The 17,463-nt window shown below is 41.5% G+C and overlaps 2 protein-coding genes across 2 annotated transcripts; one reads left to right on the plus strand and one right to left on the minus strand. All coding sequences in view use genetic code 11, as the record gives it.

Annotated features, from left to right (window-relative positions):
• Positions 1–776: 776 nt before the first annotated feature.
• On the minus strand, positions 777–6,194 carry EGR_02663 (Coiled-coil domain-containing protein KIAA1407; the record flags this gene model as incomplete). The annotated part of the gene is made up of 9 exons (XM_024491912.1): positions 777–924; positions 2,271–2,425; positions 3,274–3,391; positions 3,862–4,040; positions 4,520–4,621; positions 5,444–5,526; positions 5,599–5,717; positions 5,868–5,971; positions 6,162–6,194. 9 exons carry the CDS (start codon positions 6,192–6,194, stop codon positions 777–779), a joined length of 1,041 nt encoding a protein of 346 aa, XP_024353727.1.
• Positions 6,195–11,279: 5,085 nt separating this feature from the next.
• Positions 11,280–14,876, plus strand: EGR_02664 (hypothetical protein; the record flags this gene model as incomplete). The annotated part of the gene is made up of 4 exons (XM_024491913.1): positions 11,280–11,390; positions 11,786–13,711; positions 13,786–14,117; positions 14,195–14,876. The coding sequence occupies 4 exons, from the start codon at positions 11,280–11,282 to the stop codon at positions 14,874–14,876; spliced, it is 3,051 nt and encodes a 1,016-aa protein (XP_024353728.1).
• Between the last annotated feature and the right edge of the window lie 2,587 nt (positions 14,877–17,463).

The raw sequence follows: 17,463 nt of genomic DNA on the forward strand, positions 1-17,463 counted from the left end.
AACTATAACAACGTCCAAATCGTAAAAGAGCTGGTGCAATAAGGGATTTGGTTTCAAAATATTTCCGACTCAAATAGTCTTCGGATTCGTAGTTGAAGATTCAAAGCCTTATTAGGGAGGGAATGTTGAAGAGTTACGAGAAGGTGAAATGCACTCCATCACCACGATGATCTAATCAGTTCATCCGATTTTCAACCATCAAGTTAAGTCAGTAGTGTTATTTGTATACTTTGTGTCACATATGGGTGGATCAGAAGGGGGATAAGAGCAAAGACATGGCATTTTTGTTGTTTTATACAATAAAGTGCCTAACCACGCCTTGCAGGCATTCATCAACTAAAACTGCTAATGCAAATGCACAAAGTCCAGCACACAATTTATGAGGGCTCAAATCACCGTTCCAAGTGAAGATTTGCAGCCAACTTAGAAATCACCACCATCGCCAGAATTATTAGCATTTTTTACACCACAACTAGAAAACTGCCTCACTGGCGTAGCGGCAGACGCAGGCTGCTCTATTGACCTTTCGCCAGCGAGGGCACGCACCCGCGCCTTCCCTTGGCCATGGATTGGTAGACAAGCAGACGGGGCGACAGGGTGACACGGTACAACACGTACGCGCCTCCGCACTCACGTGCGCACAGTGCGCCTCTGCCATTGGTCTAGCTCTCACCTTGAGGAAAAGAGATTATAGAGTGGGATCTTGGACGGACAGAAAGGCACATTCAGGGTAGTGAAATTGTCAGGGATTGGAGGAGAGGGGTGGGGAGGGACCTTTATTCCACAGGTACGCATGGCTGAAAGTCGGGGACGATCTGGAGAACTTTGAGACGAAGATTGGCCAGGCGTCTCTCACGTTCTCTATCGGCCTTCGAAATTGACACATATTGAAGCATTTGCAAGAAGCATCTATGTTGGATGGTTCTGAAAGCAATGAACATGCAAAGGTGCGACAAAGGGACCCTTCACTGGCATTTTGACAGCTAAAAAGGCGTCCAAGAAGCAGAATATCACGATATTCAAGGAAAGTAGCCAGCATAAGGGGGTGAGAATGCCTTACTCATGTTAAGGTCAAAATTGTCCTTATTTTAGAGGCATGTTTAAATTACCCCATTTTCATGACCTTGCCTAGGAGCATTCACCGTAAGTGACACGCAAATCGCACAACGATTTTGTGGTGGATTTCAAAGACGAGGAAGATATTTGAATAACCTTTGGAAAATAGCTTCAAGCTGCTGTACCTTGTTGGACTACTCCGAGTGGGCTTTTCTGTTCAAATTTTAACCACGCAAATAAACTGAAGGGAGGTGGCCACTTAAAGAAACATTTGTTGCCTATAATCATTTCACAAGTAGGAGGAATTGATGAATTTCAGTTGCTATAAGGGTTTTTATAGCGAATGAAGTCGTGAATACGCGACTAAGCTATTGTTTATGAGCTTTAACGAGCGCTCTTCTATCGAAACGCCTTGTAATTATGGCAGCACCATGTGTCTAGTTCTGATAAATAAAGCCATTTTTTACCACAAATATGACGATCACGGATTGGATACGGAGCAGGTTTAGACACAACTCAAAATGGTTTATAGCATTTTGATTATTCCAGTGGTACATCCTTGTTAGACGAAATAGCTGAATTCAGCTGTGACAGGAACAGCTCGTGAATGACCAAATTGTAGTGCTCCAATGCATTTATACATGCACGTTCTGGGAGTATTCACTACTAGAGACCGCATTTCATTTTCCCCATGAATGCAACGTATCAGAGCGACTGTTAGATATTATTGCAACGGGTCATTTTTGTGTTTAACTCTTAGTTTTGGCAACGATTCACTTAGGACTCCGGAGTTGTACCTTTGCCCGTAGCCTCCAAGACCTTCTGTATGCTGACTACACATTCTGCCAGGGCATCATGTCTCCTTTTGCCTTCAGGGAAGTCTCGGGGCGCCACATTATTTGTAAGTTTATTGGAGAATACCTATTTCTATGATATACACTTCACTAAGACTTCTTGATTCAGGTTTATGACCATTTAAGGAAGGTATCGATGAAGTTCGCATTTATTTGTTACTAAGTGGTATCGACTTTGGCATACAACCCAATCAAGTTATACATTTCCAGTTTTGGTGCAAGAAACAGAATCGTGAATATTAACACATGCTGCAACAGCTCTTCTACTTTCCTTACCGATACTTGGTGAGATTCACGATTATTGGCATTTGGAAACAGTGTTTATTGTCAAGAAAAACGGTAATGGAGAGGCCAGCTCACCTTGAAAAGTGATTGACAGCCATTTTACTTTTCACCGAATTTTCCTCCTCCACCTGCTTGTAATGGACGATCCAATTTTGCATGTACTTCTTGAGCAGACTTTGGTCGTAGAAATTTGAGGCATTCAGCATAGCGAGTTGACGCAGTTTTACAGCCTAAAAATAATTTTTGAAAGGACAACCAAGCCATCAACCCCCTTGTCCAGCTTCAAATTTGTAGTCAAGGTTAATGGATACCCTTGAAAAAATGCAGGGTAGAAAAAACGGCCACGAGGCCTGTCTTCAGAATAATGTTACGCACAATGTGAGAGCATAAATAAGATGCAGGCAGTTATTTTCAAGCCACGTAGATGCCACTTAAGTGTGGAGAAAACAGAAAAAAGATAATTGGAGCGTTCAGAAGGCCAAAGGCTTGCCCACCAGTTCATCGGGCGCCAACAGAAGCTAGAAAAAATTCGCGACGGTATTTATTTCTACTATTATTATCATTGTAAGAAAGTTTTAAGAGGCGACAATCAATCACTGAGTGCCATGCGAAAGCCCCGAATACGAAACATTTGCGTTTATGCAAATCATTCAATGCGGAAAATTGGAGCCAGATGTTGCTAGTAGGGTTACGATCTGACGCTGTTAACCTTCGGCACACTTTGGTAGTTTAAATCCTAGAAAAAAAGACAGCATAATCGACTTGAAATCGAAAACTACACGCTTTTCCACACTTAACTTGATAATATAGGGGGAATAGGGAGGGTAGTTCTTGAAATGTTTATGAAAACAGACCAAAAGCCGCTTCCTTCTAACTCAGAAAGCAGTTTCCACCGCATCGTTATAATTTAAATTGGGTGAGATGTTAATTTTCTAATTAAAAGTGGCTTTTTCAAAAAAGAAAGCTTCTTGGGACAAAAAGTGTAATGATAATGCAAAGAAAGTAGGTTGTCCTTGAGACAACAAATTAGAATACATTGATGGAATCGTTTCTCAAAAGTTGGATAGTGAAGGCGTACCTGCATGAAGTTTGAAAGCACCTTTCTGCTAAGCATTCTGAAGTAGCTGGCGCTCGCAATCGCATGCTTTCGGGTGGAATTCCACCGAGTCACTTTCAGCCACGCTTGAAATGGCGCTCTACAACAGCATTCAACAAACGCTTTCTAGTAATATAACAACCATGCACTTAAAACTTTTCCAAAAATTTGTAGAAAAAATGTGCAATAAGAGCAGTAAAGACTATCAATTATGAATAGAAGGATGAATGGACACTCGGGTACGCGAAAATTCGCCCGGATACGTTCCACGTTTCTCTTTGGATAAGTGTCGTTCTGTCGATGCCATTAATTCTTCCAATCGTCACAACAAAATAACTTCCACTTCATCAAGGGTAAATGTACGATTTACGCGACAGGATTGCATGCAGTGAATGCAATTAAGAATTGAGGTGTATGTTTTGCATGCCGGGATGATTGGACATATTTTGTGTTTGAAAATCCACAAAGTCATCTGCATTAGCTCAATGGCAATGCCACCTGTCGAGGCGATTCAATGACCGAAGATACGTGTATCAATAATAAATGTCAATGCGCATCAGTTAAATTCACCTCTGTAGTCGCAAAAGATTGCTCTGACAGGCCCGGACTACATTATCGCGGAACTGTTGCATATATCTCATCCATGGGAAAAATCCGTGATATTTGAGACGAAGGTAACGCCGAAAATTGTCAGATTTCGCTGCGTCGGCTTTCTCCTTGGCCATCAGGGCTTCTGTACGCTTCTGGTGCTATATAATTGCGAGACAAATAAGCAAAAAAATGGTTGAGTTTGAGCAAGATGAAATTTGAGAACACCTTAATGTAGCGAATGGAGGGTCTGTCAATTTACAACCATATCTAGTCTTGAAAGGCATTGTCAACCGAGCATAAATTATTATCCCTATACATGACATCCTTTCATCTTGGGAAGGATAGTGGATATTATTTATATTTTTTGCAATCCTCAAAGCAGACTTTAATGTTCCCTGCGTTGTACACTTTTGTGACTCACGTCGAACATTTATAGGTGGTAATTTTTTCAACAAGGGAGACCTTAAATAAACAAGATCCTGAGGTCCATCTTCCTTTAGGTGTCCAATGAGCGCTCATTCAATGGAGGAACTATTCAATAATGCGCCTTTTTCAAGATTTCACTGTTTTGTAAAGCGACGACTATGGCGTGGAGCGTTCATGTACTTCCGCCCCTTTTAAGGCAGATTGCACTTACCTCTGCCTTGCGAAGTCTACGTTCTTTGGCCTCTTGCGCCCTCTTTCGATTTTCTTCCTCAATCTCTTTCTGTGCTCTATCAGTCACTTCTCTCAGTCGAGCCTTCAATTCAAATAGAACTGCGAATTGCCAGAATTAGATGCAAGCGCGTTAAGAACAAGTGGATAGCTCAGCCCATAATTGCTAGTAGGCCGTACTTCAACTTAACACTTGGAGTCATCGGCTTTTATTATTTAGCTGGATAGAACGTACAACCACCAACGTTTATTCGTTGGATTTGCATTTAGCTGAAGTTGAAATGCGACGCGTCTGTATAACAGCGAGCGTTTTTTGGCTCCTCCTGACACGTGAAAAATAGATGCAGACATTTTTAATCATGTAAAATTTCTACTTATTAATGTGTAAGTAGTTAAACTGCCATACTGATAGAAGACTGGTGCATTTATTCTGTCGCGTTAACTACTTTTCCTTTTCAATTTTAGATGGCATTCTCGTTGTCTTATATTTGTGAGGTCCATAATCTCAGACCAGAATATTGCGTCCCCCTCGTGATTCTTCTACATCCTTCACATTACAAGAGGATGCCGTGTAGGTAGCATGCACTGAGCCAAATGTTCTTCATTCGCTTATGCCCACCCACATGAAGCTCTTATGCATGTTTCTACGTATTTGAATGGGATACTTGAATAAGTCTTACAAATGCCCAACCTTTCTAGAAAACGCGACATTATTTTGCAGAATAATTAATGCTATAGCGCAAACTACGACTGGAAATTCAATAAGTCTCACTTCATCAAATAACCGGGTGGAAGTGAAAATTAAGTGCATTGCCATTTAAAAATCATTTAAACTGATCTTTCTGACAAAAAATGAGTGAAATAAGGGTGGTGTAAAAGATTTTTCAAGAAAAAATGAAGTTATTACCAACTTTGCTAAACGAATTTGTTCTCGACGTGCATTACTCTCCTGTAGGTGGCGTATCCGATTCTCCTCCATTTCCTGGAGCTCTAAATATAAGACTACTTTTACTTTTTAACAAAATAAATAGGTATTAATAAAGTCAGATGATGAACATGTACTTAGAACTATTTTGCTCGACTTATCAGATCGACCTCTGGCACCTTCTTTGTTCTGACAAGTACTGGAACGCAACTTTGGTTGAAATGAGTCGATTGAACTCCCTTTTTTCTCTCCTTGTCTGCAGTTAAAAAATAGCAATAAAGCCACCACTTAATTTTACACTTCAAACAGACAAATGTTTTGTGAATAAAAATACGCATATGCTCATTTTTGTTAAGATTCGCGCAAAATCTTCTTAACTACATACCATTGCTTATTTTTAACTAACCCTAATTTTACGACTGAACGGCCATCGAACCTGCGACCCTTGCCGGCCACTTCTAACTGCCCTCTCTTCGGATCCTTGACTTGCGTCTCGTTCATCAAAGAAGCCTAAAATGTTGAATGCTTATAATGGAAAGGTGGAGTGAATGGAGCGAATGCTCTATCACTTCTTTAGAAAAGAGTCAAACATGTGTATACAGAATAAAATACAAAGTATAACTGCAATACGCAATATGCTACGCGTATATTGTGATACTGGAGCTGCCGGTATAGTAGAATAAAGTAGTGCAGGAGTTACCGCAAAGAAAGTCCCCTTGGCTTGGTGTGGCATTAGACTCTCCGAAAGGCGATTGGTAGGACTAGGACCCTCCTCCTGTTTGTCAACATCCGAATCCACCCTACAGGAGTTCAACTAAAACATTTTAATGAAATTAAATCATTGTGTTTTACTTTCAATTGCTCAAGAAACCGTTAGACTTTTTGTTTGAGAGCAGGCTATCTCATGCTACGTACATAGACCGAGAAACACATGAGACGTTTGCAACATTTTCACGACTTCGCGGTAAAGTATCTCCCGTATCAATCTACAGATATGGTCGGTTTGACTTGAAGAGTTTCCGTTTATTTGATGATTCCATATGTACTTCCAGAACTTATTCATCGCACAAGACGAAATTTTCCTAATGCAACATCAAAATTCACATGCCTACGAAAATTCTGCTTTGTAGGGTTAACAGTATATTCAATAAATAAATCTGCTAAATTCTCAAGGTTGGATATAAAACAGCATAAAATGATCACTTTATAACTTCAAAAAATGTCATACTGATGCACAACTACCGATTATGTCAATAGCAAAATTTAAGACTAATCTTTAAACAATGGACAAAATCCTTGTTGTAAAATCCATTCTACATTGCCTTCTTATCATGAAAACAGGGGTATCTAGTCAGTGAATGCTTTTGACTAATCTTAAGAGGAACTACTTGAAAAACCTAATGAGACGTTTAATAAGCAGTATCACCTAAAAAAGGGACATTGAAGTAATTGAGTCTTTTGCATTGTAAAAGATGTTTTCTTATCAAAATGGAACTGTCGCTCAACTAACTGTGGGTCGAAAACAAAGACTGTTAAGTTTTAAAGATAAATAATCATTTAAAAGTTCCCTTAAAGTAGAAAAGCATCATTCACACAAACATCACCTCAATTGACTTTGTAGGTACCCAGCAACTATTTAATTTTTAACTTTTGAATTTGGGCTACTCTGATACAAGGAAAGTGATCACGGAGTGTTCACCTAAGATCTCGCATACCACCACATAACTACCGAATTTGGCTCCCCTCAGATACAATGCAAAGGTCATGACGCAATTTAAACAGCGCTTTAAGGACTAACTCCCCATTTTACACTTTAGCCATATTAGCATAAATCCTAAGTCCCTTCAACAATGGCGGATAAATGAAAATGAGCATTTATCACCGTTGGTAGGGTTGAAACAGGTTCAGGTTGGGAGAGAGTAAACGGTACCATGGACTGCTGAATGAATCTCCCAATTTTTGCCTTCATTGAGTGTATTCGGCTCTCCGAGATGTGTGTACATTTCTCAAGCCTAGTTATCATCAGCCAAGCGATAAGATAACGACGCAAAATTCGATGAGTATTTACAATGGCAGCGTTACTTGCTTTCCTAAAAAGAAGTTGCGTTTAGGTGCTATCAAATTTCAGTCTACTGTTTAGAGGAAGTTAATGTGCATATCAACAAATAAACTTACAGTCTATTCGGGTTCCATACAGCTAATCGCCAGACAGTAAAATACCTGGATGTGAGCTTTCGATCACAAAAATTGGATGCTGCAGTTTCTTGTGATTTTTTTCGTCCCACATTTGATAACCACATGTGAAAGCATTGTTCAGCCAACTTGAGGAATATGTAGTAATTTAAGGGAAAACGTCTAGCGTCTTTGAATAAGATCGTGTGAATAATTACCGAACACCTCTGCACAATCCACTTTTCAAATTTTTTTAATGATATTTCTGAAGAAACTTTTGAGTGAACTCACAAATCTTTCTCTTGTCGTCCAGCTTGAATAAAATGTCTGACCCGTTTCAAATTTGACCGTCTGATGGGGAAGTTTTTGGAAAAACTGACCCTCCTGAGTGCCACCTAGTGTATTCGAACCACTTTGGAATTGAATGCGACAGACATCACGCTGTCTTAAAAAAGGAAATGAGCGGATCTAAAGTGACAACTTTTGAAAACTTAGTTGCAAGTTGGTAGTTTGTCATCATGGTAAAACCAACCTCAAAAGGAGTTCACGTATGTTTCCAAGATATCTTCGTGATTGCTCGAGCTGCGATTTAAAAGCTTTGCCATTTATTTTGACCTTAACGGCGGTCTGTTCACCTACCTTTTAAAAAGTATATAAGCAAGAATCAGTATCAAAACGTCAGACAGTTGCAAGAAAGATCTTAGATTTTACGATGGTAGAAGCTTCAAGCCTGCGTTAACCAGATCTTCCTAATTCTAATTAGCCATAAAGTTCAAATTCATGAGGTTCCTATCTCTGTAACGCTTAAAATAGTGAAAAGGAACTGACTGACTGGAATTCTTTCGAAGTTGTGGTGGATGAGTACCAGTCTTGGAGCTATCTTTGGATGACTTGTAAAGTTCGAAAGCGATTATGCCGGTCCGACTGGTACATAGCACTTTGAATATCTGTATGCAGCCAAGACCATGGTATTAATTCAAGTGATCGATCTAGTCATGCTTTGTCAATGACGTCCTCAAGTCTAGTAAAGTGTATAGACCAGGCGGGTGCCTAGGGTTGGGGCTAGGCACATTAAATTCCTTTTAATCCCATGGTACCACTGAAAAAATCTCACCGCAAATGAGAGCGATGTTGGAATCTTTAAGGCATTATTAGCATAAGGCGCCCAAATTCAGACAAAATTTAGTGTACATTTACGATGCGAAAGTGCGTTGATCTCTTTGTTTATCAACTGCTTGTCTATGAAATTCGTATGCCGCTCGGACGAAAGGATTGCTTAACGATCTTGAAGATCTGTACCAAAGCCTATTCTAGCAAATTTCATATAATCAGTGACTCACCTCAACCTTCCGCATCTGCTGAAACGCTTGAATTGCGTTGATGGGGAGTACTTTTGTTAAAGAGCCAGAGTTTTGATAAGGCTGGATTTCGTTCTTCCCAACCTCATGCCTTCGATTCACATTCTTTCCCATAGCGCTCGTATGCCTGCCACAACATTCATACATTTTCAACAGAAGAAAATCATCCGTGCATATGAACAAACCACATTTATCATTATAATATGTAAAAGCATAATAAACCTCACTTATTAACGACACAGTAAACGAACAAACCCAACAATGTCTCTATAAAAATGAAAACACAACGAGACAGGATAACTACACACACGGATTTATCAAGCTTCTCGTCCAAAAAAAATTTAACAATATTAAGCAGCTATGATACATGAAGCATGTACATCATTCGAATGCTATTCATTATAAGGCGTTGCGGTAGAATAAAATTATGCTATACATAATGAAGAATGCGTACACAGCCTCAAAATTGGCAAAGAAGCTGGAATCCTAGTATGTACGTATCATCTAGTTTTATTAAATAGCAAAAAAACGTTATAACGTCATGCAAAAAACCATCAAACTTAAGGGCGCACAACAACAAAACAGCACATAGCAATAAATTTCTTGATGAATTTTCAGTTTAAAGAAGATATGCATAAGAGAAAATAAATACAGCATGATATTGGCAAACACGACTAGTAACACAAAAGGCGAGAAAACTCCCCACGTCGACACATTGTAATTTTCGAAGATTATTTTAAAGGGAAAATCATAGGAAAAACCGGCATGAACGAGAAAATGTAGTTCACATAGCTAAAGTATTCAAGGCGTCAAGAAAAGCATCATTCAAAATCTCTGTCAACTAAGAAACGGGGGTAGTGGTAAGATCAAGAGAAGGTTTAAGTAATACTACAACTGGCAAAAAAAAGCGCAAACTCAATAAGTCAGCCAAGTAAAAGGCGCAAGTCCATGCATGAACAGGCAATCACAAATCGTGCAAAAGCATTTACTCCTAAAACTTTATTAAACGCAAACTAAATTCTGCTAGGTTAGGAAGCCTTAAGGAGCACACGTTCAATGCGCACGCACTATGTGGCAAAACATTCAATCGAGGTCACAAGGTACGTCGCCATGACAACTGGAAATTTTGCTCGAAATTATTCAATCAAATAGCTTAAAAAACCAGAAAACCTAAAATTAACAGTCCTTATGCGTCTGTTGCAAAAACAACTTTATTGTTATACCTGTTGAAACTTTTGATAAATACTAAAGGCATTTATGCAAAAAATGGCTCAAAAAGATTAAAACTTACAGTTTTACAATTTGCATATTAACTACCTTATTTCTCAAATCTGATGCAATGATGTCAAGAAGAATGAGAAGATCAAGTTAACTTTTTTTGCCACTCAGGGCAGGGACATTTTAGTAATCAAAACTTGGGTAATATTTCTAGTCAATGACCCATTTTGGTAATTCATGTAACAATTTCACTCCGATAAATTCCAAGGCGAAGTCTGTGCACAATAATCGGCTTTTTTGCAAATATTTTTGGTTTTTTGATCTTCTTTTTTTACTTTATTTCTGATATTAATGTAGCGTCCCGAGACTCCTTTAAGACAAAAGAAGGCACAATACTCGGGCAGAATATATATATTCAGCACTGAGAAGGTGTCTGGGCTATTGGCATGGCCCAAAAGGCAGCCCACCCAGCGAGGTACAAGGGGGCTAATTCCAAGTACAAAAGTTGCGCTTCAATAAAACCGAGGGATAAACCACTATCGTATTACATTAACACTAAATTTGAAGCGATGCCTTTTGTTTTAAACGTCCCGGGCGTGATAATCACATGTTCATGCTGCATCTTGCCATAGGTGCTTAAATTTGTTGCGTCGGTGGGTGTGTGTCTCTCTGTTGGTTTTGCTTGCTGTTATTTTGTTACACTATTTTGGTATACCTTTTGCTGGTGGATTGTAAGACTTTCAGCCGTCATTGCCAAAACTGCCACCATTTGAGAATGCACCATTTGTTTTACTTTGGCCCTTTCTGAACGAATGATATAGCATTTTCTACTGCTACATTTCTGGTCTTTGCAGTAGTGTGTCCATTTATACGAGCAATTTCTGGAACCATAAGTGCTGCTGCGTTGCGTTTAGCTACTGCTACTTTGAATACAAGTTTTTTACTAGAAATGTTGCGTAGATGGTTGGTCCCTTAGACTGTTTTCGAATACTTATTTAATAATTTCGTAAAAGTGGCTTGAAAGTGTATACACTAGTCATCTGGTAACTGCAAATTATAATTTCAGACTCATGTCCAGTTATCGTCAAATCACCGCTCTTACTGTAGTTTCTGCATCACTCTTTTACCTTTGGTCTCGCTATTGCAGAAAGAAAAAAAGCTCTCAAAATTTACCTGATCAGGTGGGTTTCTTAACAGACCACTTATGCTTGGTTTTTTAACTCTAACCAGGCTTTCACGCACATGGTTTTCGCTTCACTCCTTTGCTGTGGTACAGATCCGTTTCGCAAACGGAAAAAGACAAAGGGAAAGAACAAAGCTCCTCACAAAAAGGTATCCAATAATTAACAAAACCCATGAAAGGGGAAAACCTGATAGCATTTGATTTAAGAATATGGTGCTAGTATCTAAAGTTGCATCAGAACTCAAATAAACCTTTAGAAGGTTGCGAAGACGAGGCTGGCTGAGAGGAACGTAGTGTTGCGTGGTAGATTGTGGTACCAATTTTGGTATCCCACTGTAGTTTTCATCTGCTGTGATGGATTGCAATTCATGAGATGACCTTCTTCTTGTTTAGAAACCGAGTTGTGGCGGACCTTCAGCGTCTGCTGTAACTGAAGACAAGCAGAACCAAATCGTTTTGACGGCCTCCACTGAAGTTGACGAATCTGTTGCTCCGCTGGACGAACCACCTATCGAAGCTGATCTTACTAACGTAGTTCCTGAGGGAGCTTTTTTTCAAGAAGTAGCTGAGAGTAGCGAGATTGTTGAAGAGGAGACTTTTATTTCCACTCCACCTCACCCTGTTCAAATTGATTCCGTTGCTGAGGCGCACAAAATCTCCGAAAGTTCCTCTGTTACTGTCAAAGACTGCTCCTCTATAATAGAGGTCAACGCCCTTACTGACACCCTTTCTTCATCTAAACCAGATTCCGCCACCTTGGCAAAATCTCTTGATAAGGATTCTTATGAAGACCCAGTGGAATCTGTGATCCCAGAAATCACATCTATCCCCCAAGATTTAGCTGAATCTGCCGATATTGTTCATGCTCTAGAAACTGCCTGCATTGCATTGGGGTCTCTTAAGGCAAAGGCACAGGAAGCAACGTCTGTTATTGAAGGTTCAGCGATAACTGTCCAAAACACTCAGGAAAATATTGCACAGACCACATCTGTGGCTGAATCGCAAGTTACACCTGTGAAACCGGTAGTCATGGCGTGCCTTAATACTATCCAACGAGAAGTACCGCAACCTACGCTCGTTGTTGCCACCGAGGATTTGATTGAACCTGTTAAAATTTCCGAAGTCATCTGTGGCGCTCCAGTTTCTACTGAACCACAGATCGCTACAAACACAGAAATAGAAGTCATGGGATACCCTGATGATGCGCAGCAGGAGGTATCAGGACTCATATCTGTTATCCAGGATTCGGTTGAATCTGTGGATATTATAAACTCTGCATCTACTGCTCCTGTCTCCCATGAACCTCAAATTACAACTGCTACAGAAACGGAAACTGTAGCGTGCGCCAATGATGCTCAGTTTGTGATAGAATCTACAAATGTGCAAGATTCGGCTGAACCTGTCGACGTTGTAGAGGCTCTGCCTACTGTCTCCGCCGCTGCTGAAATATCAGTCGCTACTCCTACAGGGTCAGAAAGCATAGAGGGCCTTGATGTGATTCAACGAGAAGCACCAGAGCTGACAAATATTGTTACCGAGGATCTGGGTGAACCTGTCACAGCTGTTCAGGAAGAGGCTACCCCTTTTGCTCTCGTTTCCTCTGGACCACAAGTTACAACCACGCTCACAGCTTCAGGAGCTTTGAAGTACGTCGATGGCGCCCAACAAGAGGTATCAGAACTCACACCTCTTGAATCGGTCTGTGTTGTTCAGGCAAATTCTGCGTCACTTATGACCGGTTCAGATGTCGCATCGGGAGTGGCAAAATCTGCAGAGGTTTTAGGCGAAGCTGTTACCACTCTGCCAAACAGCATTGGTGCTGTATCCTCGGAATCAGGTAGCTGTGAGAGCGTTGTGGTGACCAGTGATTCGGATCAAGCACAGGTAGCACCCGGAGATAGTACAGTGATCGATGGCAAGTATCAAGTGCCTCAGGTGCCTGCGGGCATTTTTAATGATCCCGAACACGATATTGTGGAAGACTCACCCGAAATCTTCGACGGTACGCTGATTCCTCGAGTCCTGGTGCCTAGTGATTTATTGGCCAAGGCTGTTGACGAAAAAGTCTGGGTGGAGTCCATTAACGTGCCTGCGTATATGGGTGGTGTGCTTATTGGACGATTCGGAAAGAATGTCCGCGAACTGAGGGCTGACTTAAAAGCGGAGATGACTTTGAGCATGAATCCTGGGTGCCAGAATTCCCTTCTCCTGAAAATCAGCTGTCCCCTGGAAAATAAGGATAGTGTTAATGAGTGGGTCAATAAGCGCCTCAACACAAAGCCCTCGCAAACAACAATTGGGAATCCTAATCAATTGCAGGTCGGTTGTAATTTTTTTGCCTCTCTTAAGGGCTTGCCTTATTCTCATCCACCGGTTGTGGATTTGCCTTCCAGCGATTACTTCCCCTCGGTCAGGTAACGGATGTGATGGTTCGCTCCCTCTATGGTCAAAAGGAGTTTTTTGTGACCATCCCGGACGCCGAATACACTCGCTATCTGGAAATGCAGGAGGAATTAGATAAGGACTATTACGCGTTGAATACACCCCGAATGCAGCTTTACGAGCCTGTCACTTCGGGTACAGTCGCAATTTTATCGCATCGTCTCGGATTTGCGCGTGTTGTCATTCTTAAAGTCATCGTTACATGGCCGCGACTAGCTCTTTGCTTCATGCTCGACTATGGTGTATTCTCTATTGCCCCCATAACAGATTTGCGTAAGATCAAGTAGGTGCGCTCTTCTTTTTTATTTAAGGCCACATTCTCATAAAGTGTCCAAATTTCCTGTTTTGGCTTTTTTCCAGGGCTAAGTACATGCGAGTTCCGTTTCAAGCAATTCATGTTAGTTGGGCACATGCGTTCCCAATTTTTGAAGATGTTCCCGCTCTGCATATATTGCGAACGTTGTTTGGGGACAAGAAAGTGTCAGTTTTTCCTGTTCGGATGGAAACTTGCTGCCGATCCTCTGTTGTCTTTCTGGAACGACTTCCACCTCCCTCAGCAGATGCCCAACCGGTTTATTGTGATGTTCTGCATACGGCTTACCAGTATCACCTCTTCAATATCGTGCCCGTAGTCATCTCGCCCAGTCGACAAATGTGGGTAAATCGAACAGATACTCCCTACTACGTATGCCCCTACTCTACCATTTCCTATGACCAGTGTGTCCACTATCTTCCTGATGTCGATGTTCAACAACCGCAGCAAGAGCAACTTCAGATGGAGCATCGTAAACATCAACAGTCCAATCATCAGCAACAACAAAGAGGAGGTCCAAGCCAAGGGCATAATCGGACAAGGCGATTCGGAAATAACAACAGTGGTGGTGGGGGGTCATATAAAAGGCCGCAAAATCTTCACCCTAACCCCCGGAACAGTCGTCGTTCTCGTAAAAACGGTTCCAACCACAATAACGGTCAACAGCAACATCAACAACAGAAAAAAAGGAAGGAGCCGACCGCAACTTCAGCAACGGCGAGGACTTGAAAATGCCTTAACTTACCCTATGTAGTAGTATTTATTGCTGGTCGTTAACTGGAATTTCTGTATATTTACAGCTCGTGTATAATAATCCTGACTCCTCCTCTTTGCTTAACAATTGGACTGAAAATCAGTTACTCTCTCCTAACCCCACTCCTTCCCTCAGCTCCCTACCAACGAAATATGTTATTCCATCGCGTTTCCACACAAGGTTCAACCTTCTTCCCCCCCTCTCCCTCCCTCAACAATTCGAAACATTGTTGTGGATTCGTCTGTACACTAAAGTATTCGAACTTCGCACGTTCTTAATTTCGATCATCGATATAGGGTTTGATTGTTACCATTGTCATCATTATTATCGCTCACTTTCGTCTTCTATCCCCGGGCCGAAGTGCCATCTTTTCGAAATTCGTAAATTAGACACTTCGTGGTTGCCTCTCTCTGCCACCGCCTGCTACCTCTAATCAGGGGATGATGAATATGGCAAGGCTCCCTACTATGGCAACAGAAGCGAATGTCTTCGTCTGATTTCGCGTGCTTTCACCTTTCTGTTACTTATTTGTACAATAAATGTTGATTTAACATTTGTTTCCTGTGCCGACCGGCAGTTTAGTCAGTGGAGGATTTCGTGCTGTTATTTTTCTAGCGTAACTTCGGGACGGGGGGCTGTAGGCCGCTGAGGGGTGTAGAAACCGATGGCGGCTGCGGTTCGTGTCATGCCGTCGTGGTGCTCGCACAATGGCTTTGGGGTGATCCTGCTGCCCTGTGGCCTGGCGGTGGTGTTCACGCGCGCGAGCGAGTGCTAGCCCTACTCTTTCCTGCCCTGAGTCGACGCATAAATATTGGAAAGGTCCAGTATCTCATTGACTCCTGGAGACCTTCTTTCAGCAAAGCAGCCTGTGAGATTCATTACGTTAATTCCGATTAGCGTTTAACAACAGGTGTTGGGTAATTACTTTTACGCAGTCGACGGTTCTGCACACCACGTCGCAGTTATTCGTGCCTCAGGCACGCATTTCCAAATTAGCTCCGATAATAAAGCAGTGTATTTGCGTAATGAAGCAAGGTTCTCAGACACCTAACGGTGGGTTTTCACACATCAATGTGCCCTCCCCCCACCCTCAGCGTTTCTTCTTTGTGAATATTCTTGTCTTTTCGAACAAAATAAACCTGATTTTATGCTATAAACTGCCGTGAGTGGTAAACTTCGCTTCTACGATCAATTCGGTCACTCAGATTTGCCTCCTATTTGTTTTGTTGTTCCATGTTCTGCGTGCTCGGGCCCGAGCTAATAAATAGGTGGCGATGGGACTCATGTAATTCCATAAAGTCATTATTCGATTGTAATGCAGATGGCAAATGTAGTTTTAATTCATTAAGCGATCGCCCTTCTCCAAATCACGTTTAAAGGCGGGTCATCCCGAGGCGATGTAGTGGTTGCAGAGCGCGCACAAACAAAAAAACTTTGGATTAAAAAAAAAGGGGTGCGGTAAACACACACGCCTAGACGGTGATGGACTGATAAGCATAGTGTTATCGTACCCATATCACCACCCTAAGTCCCCCCACCGTGTTCATTTGACCTCGGGGTCTTAAAGTCACAGGCTGGATGATTCATTCCCGCGCCCGGATAATGATGGCACGCACGCCGCGAGAGCAAAGCACCGGTCAAGGTCGCATCTTCATTGGCCAGTTTGGTGGGCGGGGTTTGTTTGGAAGCTATAATGCCGCTTGCACGTGACTAACCCGGAGAACGGCGTGGCTCCTTTTTTGGCCAAAAAGCACGGCTTATCGAAATCAAGGCGCAAATATTATCGCTGAGGTGAAAGTGGTGCTGCCTGGACGGTGAATTTTTGGCCTGATTAAGTGAAGAGTGAAGAGATATCAGTGTGTCTTCCCTTCACCCAATGTGAAGTACTTGCGCCAAATATGAAATATGTTGAGTATGGTAGATTAGAAAGACCCATTCTAACTCTTGACAGGGTATTAACATACTGTTGGCGATTTCACTTACTTATCTGGTGTTTGATACAACGAATTCGCTGGATAGGCTAAGGACGTTTCATTGAAGGCGAATCCCATGACTCTAGACTAGCTAGATACGCTTAGATGAATAGCACTACGTAAGGATACTTTTAGAATGCACTCGCAATGACCTCAGAGTAGAACCCTCAGATGTATACATATGACCATGGTGTGTGATCGTTTTTGGGAATTGAATATAGAAGAATAGCCATCCGTGAAGTCTAGGTCCCTTATAAAACTTTAGCATCTAAATGGCATATGAGGGGTAGGATAAGTCTAGCGACGCTCAAATAAATGAATAACTGACATTAGGACTGATATATGCAGCAACTTGAAGACATTACTTCGAGTAGACACCCAAAAAGCTCTTACACAATCTCCTTTGTTGGTTTTGAATCGTTAATACAGATAAGCTTGCCTCGTCTAAAATAATTTTATGTAAATAAACCAGCGACTGGATGGACAAGGTAGAAAAATATCGCAAAGTGAATCGTTTGTGGAGCCTGTGTATGACCATCTAAAAGTGTCTTGGGTCCAGCATCGTCAGCACTCTTGATTCTTGCAAGTT

The sequence above is a fragment of the Echinococcus granulosus genome (assembly GCF_000524195.1).
Source record: "Echinococcus granulosus chromosome Unknown EG_S00012, whole genome shotgun sequence".
In the NCBI taxonomy this organism is placed as follows: Eukaryota; Metazoa; Platyhelminthes; class Cestoda; order Cyclophyllidea; family Taeniidae; genus Echinococcus; species Echinococcus granulosus.